Source organism: Daphnia carinata, chromosome 4, assembly GCF_022539665.2.
Source record: "Daphnia carinata strain CSIRO-1 chromosome 4, CSIRO_AGI_Dcar_HiC_V3, whole genome shotgun sequence".
Taxonomy (NCBI): Eukaryota; Metazoa; Arthropoda; class Branchiopoda; order Diplostraca; family Daphniidae; genus Daphnia; species Daphnia carinata.
In genome coordinates, this window is record NC_081334.1 from 4,953,423 (window position 1) to 4,968,076 (window position 14,654).

The 14,654-nt window shown below is 42.4% G+C and overlaps 1 protein-coding gene across 1 annotated transcript; it reads left to right on the forward strand.

Annotated features, from left to right (window-relative positions):
• The first annotated feature begins 349 nt into the window (after positions 1 to 349).
• Positions 350 to 8,981, forward strand: LOC130687393 (casein kinase I-like). Its single transcript, XM_059494959.1, has 13 exons — positions 350 to 572; positions 679 to 1,113; positions 1,175 to 1,354; positions 1,630 to 1,749; positions 1,815 to 1,963; positions 2,052 to 2,166; positions 2,226 to 2,345; positions 2,453 to 2,623; positions 2,717 to 2,865; positions 3,133 to 3,201; positions 3,482 to 3,562; positions 4,755 to 4,999; positions 5,941 to 8,981. Exons 2-13 carry the CDS (start codon positions 711 to 713, stop codon positions 5,990 to 5,992), a joined length of 1,854 nt encoding a protein of 617 aa, XP_059350942.1. The 5' UTR covers positions 350 to 572; positions 679 to 710; the 3' UTR covers positions 5,993 to 8,981.
• Positions 8,982 to 14,654: the final 5,673 nt, after the last annotated feature.

The following is a 14,654-nucleotide window of genomic DNA, read 5'->3' on the forward strand; positions in this document are numbered from 1 at the left end:
CGTCCAGTGACTTAGTGGGAAAAAGCAAGCAAAGAAATAAAGAAGAACAGTTATTGTTGAAGAGATTGGTCGGATTGCACTGTGATACGAAAAGTTGATTGAAGGCTGTGTGACGTGTTCTTTCTGTTTGGCGTCTGAAGTTAAATTCTTTTACCGATTGACTTGAAAGCCGAATTTAGACGAGTGATTCTTCATCATTGTGTGGTGTTTAAAGGTGCTGGAAACACTGCTGAATCCATCTCGTGTGACGTGAGGTGGCTTATTTTATTCTGGTCCCTAAGAGTAATTTCTCTGTATTTTATTGTTGAGTTGATTATCTTTTGTTTTGTCTGAATTTTCATGTTCTAATTAGTGTGCTGACAGGGAGTCCTGTCATGTGCTCCACCTTTTGAGGGGTTGAGGCTTTGCTATGGTCCCCCAAGGTTCTTGTACTGTCTCAGTACAACTGCAATGCTGACAAGTTTTGTGGCTTCATCATGGCTTTTAATCTCCTACCATTTATGTGTTTTTCAGTTTGACTTTCAGTATTGAGTTAGTGTTCCAAGAGGTACACCTCCATGTGAAAAACGCAGGTGTGATTGTTGATTATGTGACATAGCTTGGCAAATCCAATGTCGTCTCAATTCAATTGCAGAAAAATATCTACAGTTATTAACATTAAATTTTCTTTTCTTACAGGCAAATTACAATTCCCAAATGTGTGGCCCACTATGAGCAAGAGAGATCTGTGGGGCGACAGGCACCCAGATTGCCCAGAAAGGCAGCACTTGAGACCAGACCAGGACTTTGCAAACGAAGAGGATAACAATTTTGGTTCCCAATCGCATTTACTGGGCTCTGGAGGTGCTGGTGGCAAAGGTGTCAAGAGTGGGGGAGGTTTGGCCTCCACCACGGCAACTTCAGGGGCCCAAGGGCCCATTATCAACCTTCGACTGGAGCCCCTCACCTCTGCCAGCCTGAGTCTTGGCAGAGGGCTGACTCCTGCTGGTTCTGAACAGTATCTTGGTGGTAGCAGTGCTGCTCTTACCGCAACAGCTGCATTGTCTGCTGGAGGACTTGGGAACACACCAGGAGCCATCAGTGCTGCATCTCTAGCTGCCAACACAAGCACCAGTATTCACATCATCTATTCATATCTGTTGTATTGAGCTCTTTACATCTAAATTGGTTCTAGCTTTTGCTGGCCCTAGCACAATGCAGTCATCTAATTCAGCAGTAGCTGGTGGAGGTGCTGGAACTCGACAGAGTAGTAGCTCTACAGCATCGACCTCCTCATCGGGAGTGTTGATGGTGGGGCCCAACTTCAGGGTTGGCAAAAAAATTGGCTGTGGCAACTTTGGCGAATTGAGATTAGGTGAGTATGCTTTCTTTATTATTTCGTTTCTGATTAGTTTATCGAAGCACATGTTCTATCTATTTGTTCGTTTGCGTGCGTGCTCAAGTGAAACAATAACTTGAATAGGTAAACACATCCAAGTTGTCAAAAAGTGTCACTCTAAGACGCTTTGTTTTTCATCCTTTCAGAAAACATATTTTTCTTTTCTTTGAGGAAAATTAGTAGTATTGAGCAATAAATATCATTTCGTGTTGTTATGAAAAAACCTAACAATTTTTGTTTTTCCAAAATAGGTAAAAATTTATACAACAATGAACACGTGGCTATTAAATTGGAGCCCCTCAAGTCGAAGGCTCCTCAGCTACACCTGGAGTATCGATTTTACCGAATGATGGGCCGACGCAGTACCACAAGTATATATATAGCTACTGATATTAAAATTCGCATGATAACATGACATATGATTTGCTTTCAAAAGTTGGTTTACCTGAAGTCTACTATTTCGGGCCTTGCGGCAAGTACAGTGCACTGGTCATGGAGCTGCTTGGTCCAAGTCTGGAAGACCTGTTCGACCTGTGTGGTCGAAGGTTCTCTTTGAAAAACGTCCTTATGATTGCCTTGCAGTTGGTAAACATCCTTATTTTTTAAGAGATATCTTGTCACAGGCCAGTTGTTTTATTTGAGTATTTCAAATGCATTTCCTCTTGATAAACAGATTGATAGAATAGAGATGGTGCACCGGCACGATCTAATCTACCGTGATGTAAAACCAGAAAACTTCCTTATCGGCCGGAGTCATAATAAAAAGGACAAAATCATCCACATAATTGGTAATCACTGAATTCTGATGTTGTTGAAAATGGTTTTCCTTAATTCCTCTTCCCATTAGATTTTGGTCTGGCGAAAGAGTATATTGATGCAGTCACCAATAAACACATCCCTTACCGAGAACATAAAAGCCTGACGGGCACAGCCCGGTATATGAGCATCAACACACATCTCGGGAAAGGTTCGACATACGTCCATCCACCTATCTCCTAGTTGCCTAGTTTCTGTTGCATTTGAGTTGTGCGATATACTAACACGTGCCTTTCCTTCCATATCTTTAAATATCAGAGCAAAGCAGACGAGACGACTTGGAAGCTTTAGGACACATGTTTATGTATTTCTTGCGTGGAAGCTTACCATGGCAAGGCCTCAAAGCCGACACGCTGAAGGAGCGCTATCAGAAAATCGGCGAAACGAAGAGAGCAACTCCCATCGAGGCTCTTTGCGAAGGCTATCCTGGTAAGTGCTTTGCCCAAACAGCCACATCTTAATTTAAAGATAGACATTTAAAAATATGCAAACGTATCATAACAAATTGTAACGATATTACAGAGGAGTTTGCTACCTACTTACGGTACGTCCGGAGGCTAGATTTTTTCGAAAGGCCGGACTACAATTACTTACGAAAATTGTTCCGAGATCTCTTTGACCGGATGGGTTACATCGATGATAACGAGTTCGACTGGACTGGCAAAACAATGGTAATCAAGTTCATTTTCTTAGAGAGGTTGGTTTCTTGTTTTTGTGAGTGTGTGAGTGATACTCACACATCCCCATCTCTGTGTGGGAAGATGTTAAAACTTGTGCGAGTGAATTTGTATTCAGAGCACGATATGTGGTTCGTTTTCCTGCATTTTTGTGTTGTCTCTTCAGTCGTCATATCACGTTTTACTATTCATGAGTTATAAATAATGAAAACTTGTCGTGCTTCACCATTCATCTGGGTTGGCGGTATCAAACAACTCTAGCCAGCCAATCTGAGCCAATTGCGAGCCCTTCGTAATGCACCACCGTCGGATGCCACTCACACGGGAAAGGTTTGCCTTGCCAACGACGTGACATTGTTCCCCCACTAGTCTGTTCATCCCTTAACATTGCCGTATATGTATTTATCGCTAGAAAATTCGCCAAAGAGAAAAATGGCTTTTCCCGTCCATGTCTCAAGTTACAATAGCAAGGGGACCGCCTTTTAGTGTAGTACGTCGAGCTAGTAATGAAAACCGTTGATTGTGTGTCGGCCGCGTATTCCCTGTCACGTATCATTATTCATCATACTAATTCACGTGTGTATTTTTTTTTTTCTGTTTGTTTTTATAGTCGACTCCGGTGGGATCCGTGTCAACTAACCAGGAGGTGATCATATCACCCAACAGGGAACGGCATCCAGCTACCAACCGGGTAAGGCGTGATTGAGCCTGTTTCTTTTTTCTTTTTTTGGTTGTTTTATTCTTACTTGAAATGTGTTGACGACTAATCTATGGTAGTGGGCAAAAAAACAAATGACAAGGGAATGAATTCAGGCAACCAGTTAATTGTGGGGAGTTGGCCCGTGCGAGAGGGATGAAAGAAAGAGGGTCGGCAGACCGCAGCAGTAGGCTGTGTGTGAGCCAAGAGGATTCGTGCGGGAAATGATACGACTTGCTAGTCGAGTTTTAGGGTTGTTTTATTAACGGTCACACACAGTTACACTCGACATAGTTGTGCCGTGTGTGCGTTCTACAACTTTATCTGTCGTTCTTCTGGATTTTCCCTCTGGTTTGTTCTTTTTAGTTTATTTGGGGGCTTTCGAGGGGGGGAATGATGTAGCAGTTTGTATTCTCTGGCGTTCTGACCACTGGGACGCTGCGTGTAGTTGGGAGTTGATGTTAGTTCAAGTATCATTCTTGTGCACATAATAACGCAACAAATCAGGACATGTTTGATGGTGAAGAAGATGAAGAGGATGATGTTGATGATATCTTCCTCGTGGTTCAGGTCAGCTCCTTGAGATTCGTAGTTAAACCGACGTTGCCTCTTTTGTTTGGTTTGCTTCTTCTTCTTAACCGTCTGAAATGCTCCCAAGCAAAGCGACGGTAGTGAGCTAGTGGTCATCGTCGTCACCGTAAAGGCTTAGTTCAATCTGGTAACGTGCTTTTTGCCAGTGAGAAGTCTTAGTAGTGTATTGCAATAAACCTGCTCACCCTTGGTGCGAGAGACAGATGGCCATTTCTAAGGTATCTCCGTCCTCGTGTTCAAATCAAAACCTATTAACCAATAGGGGATTAAAAAAACAAAAAACGAACGTGGAAGTTGTAATCCAAGTGAACAGTCGCTTCGCCACCCACTTTCTCCTTGGCTATCGATTTGTGTAATTTTTTTTTTTACAATTGCAGCGAAAGCGACCTTTTCACATAGAGAAATCCCCCCTTACCATTTAGATTCTTTTTATTTATTTGGCTTGCTTTTTTTTTTTTTGCTCATTCCATACCAATTCAATTAACGTTGGTGTCAACTTGGGACCATTTGTCATCCCCCCTTTTTTTCTTTGGTTTGGAGCTTTATTTGGCTTTTTCTTAGACTTGTCCTAATTCTGGTTTGATTTTTATTTCAGCAGCCAGCCGGTGCAGCTAAAACTGGATGGGCTGAAGGTGTCAAGGCGTCTGCGGCGTCGGCGGGCACATCCGGTGGGCCTGGAGGCGGAAACCTGCTGGGAGGTACATTGACTCCGGCCGATCGCCACGGCTCCGTCCAGGTCGTTTCGTCCACCAACGGCGAATTGGGCGGCGACGATCCAGCCGGCCACTCACACACCCCCATCACGGCTCAGCCTGAAATTGAAATGGCTGAGGAGACCAAGTATGAAACCGTCATACTTTTTTTTTTTTATCGTTTTCCGATCGGCGGTTGGTTTTTTTTTTTTAAATTCCAAACAAGGATTGTGTCAGGTTGAAGCATGGCGCAAGCGAATGAGACGCGAAGAATGGAGATGCGATTTGTTGCCGGGTTGTCACTGTTGGCTTTGTCTGTTTTGGCCATCTCTTTTTCTAACGAATGGCGTCAAGGATGAGGGGGGGGGGGAGAGAGAGAGAAACGTCAAGAAGATGAAACTTGTGTGACATTCGAATGCCAAGAAGATGAAGAGGCTTCCGTGGAAATGGTCTCTTCGTGTTTAAGGACTCTATAGATGCCACTCGCGCTTGCTTGTTTCGTGCCGAGATGCAACACTTTTTCAACTTGTTTCTCTGCTCGTCAAATCTGACAAGAGATCGTGATTAGTTGTCTCCGGTTCTTTATTTCCCCGTGTCTCTTGATTTACTGGCCGACACCCAAAAAAAAGGGGTGGAAGAAATGCGAATCACGAAAAGAAAAGGAATAACGAATGAAATAGGAGGCACGCTCGGATTGTGCATAATGCGTTGATGGTGTGAGTCCGGAGCTCTGGAAGTAATTGACTCGTTTCGATGGAGACCTTCCGATTTCCTAGGTTCTTTATTAGAATTGGGCTTGGAATCAAACGAAAATTGTAGTTCTTTTTGTTTTTCAACTGGGCGCCCGGCCACCAGTGTAACACATCAATTAGGAAAGACGCTAAATGAGAACAAATGAGACTGGCGAAGATAAAGATTTCTTTTTATTTTATTTTATTTATTTGATGCAAGTCTTTGTGTGTGTGTGTTTTTGGGTTGGTGGCTCTGTTTGATGTTGTGCATGGCCAACTCTTTCTCTTGGCCTATTTTCATGTTGCTGCATCTGATCCTCTCCATCTGCTAATCGACCATTTGTCTTTTGAATTGCAGATGCTGCTGCTTCTTCAAGCGGAAGAAGAAGAAATCATCTCGACCCAAGTAGATGAGAGAAAAAAGAGGAAACGAAATCGATCCCTCTTCCCGTGCTTAACACTCCCTCTCACTCCCCCCCTAAAACCCTCCTCCGCCCCCCACCGCCGCCGCTACCACCACGACCGCCACCACCTTCGTTCGCCCCTCACGAAATGCGACACACATTTTCTTTCGCATTTCGCTCTCTCTCGACGCTGTCCATTAACAAAAAGAGAGGGACAAGGAAAAAAGATGACTAGGAGAGAGAGGCTCTCGGTAACGTGAGCGCAAGCAGTGAGCTCTCGGGCTGTACATAAAGGCAACGATGTCTTAAGTGTTTGTTTCACTGCGATGAAGAGAAAAGGACGTCTTCCGATCTGCCTCACTGCGTGCACCTCTTACGATTCCCTCTGCGTTCCCTTTTTTCTTGCAACAACATCCATCGAAATGAAAATGTTTTCAAACGTCGTTCGTCGCCGTGACCGAGACGGTGTCTGCATGCAACCCGTTCGGGTTTCCCCGAGGTCTTTTGACAGAGGACGACGATTGCGATGAAAGAGTGATGACTCTTGTTTCAACCTTTTCTCTTTTCTCCAATGTTCGCATTTCGTCCGGCTTTTGTATTTTCTTGTTTTGTTTTTTTCCTTCTTCAATTTGGGACCAAATTCAGGCGGCCCATGTCGATTCGCATCAACACTTCATCATCCATTTACAGCGGCTCCGCCCTATCCCAATAGAAAAAAAGCGAGAGAGAACATCCAGACAAGTCGTGTGTTTGTGTTTTGCGTGTTGCACATAACACATTCTCTATCCCCCCCCCCCCCCCCCAGAAAAAAGTATTTCTCCTCTCTCGCTCTCCTCACATCTCTTCAATTTGTTATGACAAGTTGTTGCACGGAGCCTTGCGTGTGATAAAAAGGACTTGGAACGATAAGGCAAAAGAAGAAGAAGAAGAAGAACAAGAACAAGAGCGGGAAAATGCGCGCAATCGTCTCCTCTCTTCACGTGTTGTTGCAGTTAACAAAACGAAGAAAATGGGGGGTGGGGGGGGTATGTGCGTGTTTGGTGGGTGGCCGTGTGTTTGTGACTCGTCGCTCTTTTTTTCTTTTTTGTTTTGTTTTTTGGGACTGGACAAAAAAAAAAAGAAAAAAAAATGGAAAAGATGTGCGTGGTTAGGTGCAAAAATGTGTGTCAATCATCTCATCTCCGACCGCCATTCCGTCCGCCTAAAATAATCACCCGCCAATCACTCCCCTTTCTCATCAAATCTGCCTGATTTTGTGTTCTTTTACGTGTTGTTACTTATTCTCCTGACGGCACTGGACCGGCTCAACATCGATATGCTGCAATTTCTCCCGCGCGCGCACTCCACCCGCATTTTTTGAAGGCCTGCGTCAAGAAAAGGAAATGGAAGAAGAAAAAAAAATAGAGGCGCCGCAGAATTGGATCGGCGTCCGCTTTTCTGCTAATGGAAGAAACATGAAACGAGAAGGGGGGGCGTTGTGGTCACTAGTGGTGAACGTCGACGGCGGTGGTTAATTCAAATGGCAAGAAAAGAAAACGAAACATTGATGATACATACTATATCAAGTGTCCGTGTGTGTGTGTGTGTGTGTGTGTGTGTGTGTGTGCATGTTGCGACAAGTCTCTGCAATCGTGTGTGCCCGTGTGTAAATGATGTAACAACTGACGTTTCGATCAGGAGAAAACAGAGTGCGTCGGTACACTGCCCCACTCCAGCTGGATACCGGCCGTCCCCCCGCCCCTCCTCTTTCATTCACTCTTATGACGACGGCTTGCAAATTTCATTCTCCAGATCCCGCTAACGAATTCTACACCTTTTACATAGACACACACACACACACACACACACTGTATTATTACTGCTGCTGCTGCTGTTGCTGCTTGTGCATTAGTCTCCATTTCAAAAGTTTTTGTTGGTTTCACTATGAATTATTTTTGTGGCAATTCAATCCCCCTCCTCCATTACCCCCCTTTTTTCTCTCTGTCTCTCTTTGAGTTTTTCCTAATTTGGGCTTTCGGGTAATGATTTCTTTAATAGATGGATCCTGATAGGGGAGTAGGACCATACATACACACACACACACAAAGGGGTAGGTGGGCATTGGAGAAGAAGATTCGAGTTTTTTCTTTCTTCCGTGTCGATTTCATTGAGAATCCATATATTTGTGACAGAACCGGATGTTGTTATTTCGGCCAGGCTTAGTTTTTTTTTTTTTTTTTTTTTTTCTTGTGTGTGTGTGTCTGTCTCATTTCTCTCACTGGAAAAGAAAAGACGAAAACGTGAATGGATTGTTTGTTCTTCACTTCTCATCCACCCCTCGCTCTTTTGTTCCACCTGCTTCAATTTGTATGGCGATACAAGAGTCATCGTGAAGAGGGGAAAGAAGAGAGCGTCAAAATGTGTGTGTGCAAAGTGTGCGTGCCGTTCCTCTCTTGTTTTCAATTTTTTAATTCAGTAAATATTATTACCTCTGTCTATCCGTCTCTGGCCATCGAACCGACGTGTTATCATCTGTGGATTCGATTTGATTTGAGAAAAACAAAACTAATAACACCGAAAAAAAAAATCATTTAAAAAAAAAAAAAAGTTTTTGGCATATCCTCTTGGCAATTCCTCATCAAGTCTCATTATATAATTCATTCATTTTTCTTTTTGTTCTTATGAAGAAAATATTTCATTAGATCGATCATATTTTTTTTTCCTTTTCTCTCCAGCGCAGTTTGTCATCCGTGATTTTTCCCTGTTTTTTTTTTCTTTTCTCGTGTCTTTTCATCACGATTAAAAAAATAAATAAAACACTCATCTCCCGTCACGCCTATTGTCCCCTTCCATCATGATTCATTTCATCATCTCCACCACCACCTCTTTGCTCTTGTATAACGTGTTTACTTCGTTTGTATTTTTTACAATGACTCGCCAACAACTCAGTAAATACACCCCCAACCCCATAATTAATAATAATACAAATCGGAGTAAATAAAAGATCCGAATCGTCGTTCATTCAATGGATCTGAAATTGGGTTTCTTTTTATACATCCGAAATGCAAAAAGAACTAGGGACCACAGCTTCTTTCTACCGATAGGTTGTGCCACCAGCGTGCCAGTACGTTCCGGTACAAACGTAGCCTCATAGGTAACCCACGGGTTAGACGGGGGCGGGCCGTCATATTAAAAATTTAATTTGTCTGAATTTCATAAAACTTGAAACGTCTCAGACGTCGTCTGCTTCATTTGCGCGGTAATCGATTCGCATCAAGTAGTAGATCTCGGACCGTGAAACAGAAACGTGCTCGCTCCCGACAAGACTATAATGGAAAAAAAAAAAACTATTTGATTTCCTTGCATCAATGATTGTATGTTTGCAACATTGAAATGTTCGCAAGTTCCAGATTGATAGTGAGATTTCCTGTGAGCATGACGAAGGACACGTTTTTGCCAATGAATTGTATCCAAAGACATCCGCGTGCCTGTTCATCATTATTGAAATTTCTTTTGATTCTTCGACGTGGAGATGGCTGAAGAGAACAATGAACGAGTACATCCAACAGTGGATGTAACGAGACGACCCGAAGACTGGGGCATGCATCAGCCAAACGACATGGCGTCGTTCATCAAGGTTAGTGCAACACCCCTCCCCCCCCCCCTCCGCCCATCGTGTTCCATCGCGTGCGTGAAATTAGAGATTAGTATTCAGGTCTGGTTATTTGTGTGGCAAAGATTTTTGGCGTGAATGTTACACTAATGAAACCCAAGGTTGTCAACCATGTGCCCTATTTAATATTCATTTACATCATATTGGCTATGACGATGAGAAATGGATATTTCTCTGCTTTCTTGATTCCTTTTTGAAAAATCTATTTGCGAAAAGGGAAAATTGGTTTTCGTTTTGTTGGCTGATTCTCATCACTTTTTGTGCGCACGCCTTCATTCGTGTGTTGCAAAACTGGACTTGTCCTTTGGCTTTTTTGTGCTTTTTGTTTTATTGCTTTTCGTTAACACGTGCTGCCCAACTCTAAAAGGTTTGCATTTGAAACTTTTGTCCACGTGCTGGTGGATATTCTTTAATGATGATAACTGTAGAGAGCGTGAAACGAGATATTTGCTGACTGGTTTTTGGCATCGTTTTTTTTCTTTTTTTTTTTAACTGCTCGACGAGTTTCACCAAAATGGCGCCCATAGAAAACGCGCGAATTTCCACTTTCCACTCGAAGGGGGAGGGGGGGCTAACTGCAAGTGTGTCCATTTTGCACTAGGAGCACACGTGTTAAAGTCGACTGTTTCTCGATTGTTCGTTTCTCTCAGCACCCTTTGTTTTGTTTAAGTTTGCCATTGTTATATTTTGCTATTCCTACCAATGGTTCTTCGTTTGGGGTGGTTCACGTGTGAATTGCCACGACAATTGTTTTGTTTTGTTCTTCCGCGAGATGTCACACCGTTTGTCATATTTGGGTCGCACAATAATTGACGCGTTTACGATGGTCTTGATAATCAGAATGGCTTTCTCTGAAAGAATAAAATTGGTTGTTTTTTTTTTCATGTAGAGTTATACGTGGACGCGATGTTAACGAGACAGTTGGGTTCTATTTGGGAGGGTGGACTTGCCGGTGGTCGATAAGAAAGAGCTAACAAAGTTTTGTGTTTCCTGTCCGGCAATCCGATATTGTATACCGGTTGATTTCTCTCTTTCTCTATGAGTCGGCCTCGTTTTCATTCTCGCCTTCCTTTTCATCGCCATTGCTCTTAAATAAAAACAAAACATAAATTGACGTAACTGATAAACACGGGGAGCAAGGGTTTGTGACGATGTCCCCCCATTCCAACTTGACATTGGCCAATTATCGAAAAGAAGGAATTGAGAATGCGACAGTCGATTGTAACGAGCTTTTTGTTGAAGCGTTTCAATTTAAACGGAACTGGTTGCGAATCGATTTAGAGCCGTGCCGTCGGTTTGATATGGTTGAAACAGACGTGGCCCTGTGTTGTACAAATAAACTGCGATGCGCATGACCCTGATCGATTCGGAATTTCGGCTAGCAAGTCAATGATTTTGAATGTTGTTGATACCCTGCCTTTTTTTTTTTTTTTTTTTTACTGCTCGTTTGTTCCAGACCTGTCCATGAAATGCGACGTGTCAATCACCTCATCTCAGCCTACGTCCGTTATTCTAATGAATTGCTTCTGTTTGTTGATTGGTCGTGATCCGTCCTCCTGTCGCATTCTGTTGGATACCAACCGATCCTGGCCAGCGATAGCTGTACATATAGAAGGCAAGCTAGGGTTTCATTGTCCTGGCCGTGTGCTGGAATTTCTGAGTAATAGTCGCCCCGTACTCCGCCCTGCCTTCGGTGCTGGATGAAATTATGGTCTATAGCACACACGGCCTCTTTGTTTTGCTGCCCGTCTGGTACGCAAACGCATCCATACTTTTTATTTTCCCACCTTTTCTTTTTTTTCTTTTTATCGACATCCGCTTGCGATGTCAAGTTTTTGATGTTCTCTTTGAGTGGGCGTATTGAAGACGATGAATTTTTTGGTAGATTAAAAAAAATGTGTTGGTATGCAAAAGCAAAGTCAGCGCCCGTCTTTGCATCGTCATCGATCGACGTTGTATCAACTACACGCTTTGTTTTGTTCGTTTTGTTTTTTCTAGCCAGGACGAACAGCATTTCTTGGCTGGATTATTTGTTTTTCTTGTTGTTTACGGTGCATCATGTTAGATTTGAAAAATATGCCATCTCTTTTTACGTCTCTCGCATCAATACCAAGTTTCACTCTTGTATTCCCTTTTTCTCGCAGCCATCGATTGACGGCATACGCAATCGCCATGGGCTCTCTACTGGCACATTTCGATTTTTGCATTTCACTTTCATTTCTTTTTTTTTTTTTCTATGTCGTCTGATTGAATTTCAAATGCCGCGAATCTCAAAAGCAACTACTTCCGACCCATTACAGTCCAGTAGCGCCATTTCTTTTTCTTGAACAAACAAAAATTGAGCGCCTTTTTTTTTTTTTTTTTTTTTTTTTTTTATTGCATCAACGTGCGGTAGGTTTAGGGTATCCTTTTAGCAGTGAAATGCCTATATAGACGTATAGGTATGTAATCAAGTGTCTGTTTCCGACGTGGTGGGCTGCGACGTGTCGTTTTGCTACACGTCTCCCAATGAAAATGCACAGTAGGCTTAAGCCGTTGCTAGTCAAGTCCTGCAGTAGCTATTCCCCGTAAAGTCAGACAAACGTTTATCCTTTTATTGCTGCGTCCATCGCTCTGTCACGATGCAACTGCGGCGTCTTGGCAATGCACAGAACACGCGAAAAAAAAAAAAAAGAGACATCAGAGTGCGGCAAAAAATAAAAAGGGGAGGCCGCATTTTAAGGATTCCGACTAGGACTCTGCATTCATATTCAGAGAAATCTTTTAGACTTTTTTTTTTTTTGTTGTTGTTGCGAGTATCTCAAGCCACTCTATTCCGCATCATCCAGCTGCTTAATAGTGTGTCTGCGTGAGAGAATGTAGCCTCCTCCTTCTAGCATTGAAATGTTGGATGGATGGCCTATTCGTCGTCTTTCGTTGCCTTTTTTATATCTGACGGCATGCAGCAGCCGTCCATTTCGCCCTTTCTTTTTTTTTGACACGAAAGCCATGCAATTATTTGGTATTGCTTTATACCATGCGACTGTGCGCAGCGACACATGCGAACAAACAGAAAATGTCCCACCGCGCTGGATGTTGTCTTTCAATCTGACTCTTATTTTTGACATTTCTTTCTTTATTTGTGAAAAACGATGAATTTCAAAAAAAAAAACAAAAGATAGAATTTCGTATTTTGCCGCCATCGTTTCAAGATAAAGATGTGGAATTGTTTTAAGAGGTTCAATTGGAGCAAAGTTTTGCAAGACTATTGGCCAACAAGTGAATAAAACTTGTGCAAGCACCAGCAGCAACGGGTTATATATCCCAACTCAACACACACAAGTTTCCAACTCTAGACGAGTGCATCTATAGAAGTTTGACTATTTGATGACAGTTGCTCTCTCGACTATTATTTTTACTGGCCCAGTAGTTAGTCAAAGCGGTTTGGGGCTTCGTTCAACTTGGGCTCTCGAAACTTTGGCGCCGTATTCCACATCATTGGTGATGAAAGATATACAAAAAAAAAAAAAAAAAAAAAAAAATCCATTGATTGGTTTTTTTTTTTTTTTTTGCGCTTAACAATTGCAAACAAGGCCGTTGTTGAAGAGCAACCCAAAAAGGGCATGTTTATATTTCTATAGTGCTTTATTGATCGTTCGACTGGACAGCCGAAAGTAAAAGGCACAAGTTGGCGACATTATTCACGTCCAGTTTCTTGCAAGTTGTTGGCTGCCGCCACACAAGTTTCTTTTTCATACGTTGGACCAACATCTCTCACCTATTTGTTTGCCTCTTTTTTTTTCTTTTTCTTTTTCTTTTTCTTTTTTTTCTCACTGTTCGGGATGGACGGAAAAGAGCCATAACTTTGTTCCGTTTAAAGGTGTGGGGTGAAACGAGAGTGTAAAAGGGCGCCATCCGTTTTTCTTCTTATTTTATAACACCCAAAACGGCTCTATTTCTATACTGTTTAATGTACTGTTTTACCTTTTGTATTAAGAAGATGGCCTGTTTTACAGCTCATTTTGCCACCAAACAAAGTAGGAAAAAATGGCCAAATGATTTGCCGATCGATTCCTCGTAGTTTTTTGTTTGTTTTTTTAAATCTGTACAATGTCAGAATAACTGAGGCCTTTGATCTTGACTTTTTTGATTCAATCATTTTTCTCGTCTCCTTGGCTATTAAAAAAAAAATAATAAAACAAAAAAAACTGTCCAGTGGTGCCGTCGTTCAACTTGTCGATAGACGCAGTGAATAACTCGAGCTCATTGACTTTTACGTAGGGAGGGCGGTTCCCTACGTCAAAGTAATGGCACCATATGCCTATAAATAATCAAGTCATGGGTGGAGTGTGATGTAGCAATTGCTTAGTGGCACTTATTAAAAGTCAGTTTAAACGCCATTTTGGCACGTCAATTTCGAAAACAAAAAAAAACAAAAAAAAAGCCGTTCGTGTTGGTAATTATATGAACCGCAAACGTCGTTCTGTGATCCAACTGTGCACCACGAAAAACGAAACAAATCCAAGAGCAATGCGCATCGTTTTTTTTTCTATATTGGCACTCGATGGCCATGAGCTGCGCTGGCGCACTGCCTCTCCTCCTCCGCAGTATCGTGCACTGTACACAAGTAGTGTGTTGTATAGTTCAACAGTGTTTTGTGTTGCTCGGTCTCTCTCAGACACGAGCTACAACAGTAACCGAGTGCCGCTAGACTCTGTACAACCGGCACGCACAGACCATTCCGCTCGAGTCCCAGTGCCGCATTAGTCCGCAGTGCCTGACTCGACATCGCAACCGGAATAACGTCGTTCATCTCTCGAAAAAATTTATTTATTAGCGCACCTTTTCTCTATTTTTTTTTTTTTTTTTTTTTTTTTTTTTCATTTTAAATCCATCCCCGCAAACCTTTTTCAAATTGTTTTTTTTTTTTTTTTTTTTTAGATTTTATTTCTATCGGTTCCATCAGGTAGATCCAGTTCAAGTAGCGGAACAGAAGGGGGAGGGAGGGCACCATGTCTAGTAGAAAGAGTTTTCCAA

Bases quoted from the DNA above. Each gene is read 5' to 3' on its own strand.
- LOC130687393 (XM_059494959.1), top strand. From the start codon at position 711: ATGAGCAAGAGAGATCTGTGGGGCGACAGGCACCCAGATTGCCCAGAA. The intron at 3,202-3,481 runs GTTTGCCTTGCC...TTGTTTTTATAG, and splicing joins ATGCCACTCACACGGGAAAG to TCGACTCCGGTGGGATCCGT. The intron at 5,000-5,940 runs GTATGAAACCGT...TTTGAATTGCAG, and splicing joins GAAATGGCTGAGGAGACCAA to ATGCTGCTGCTTCTTCAAGC.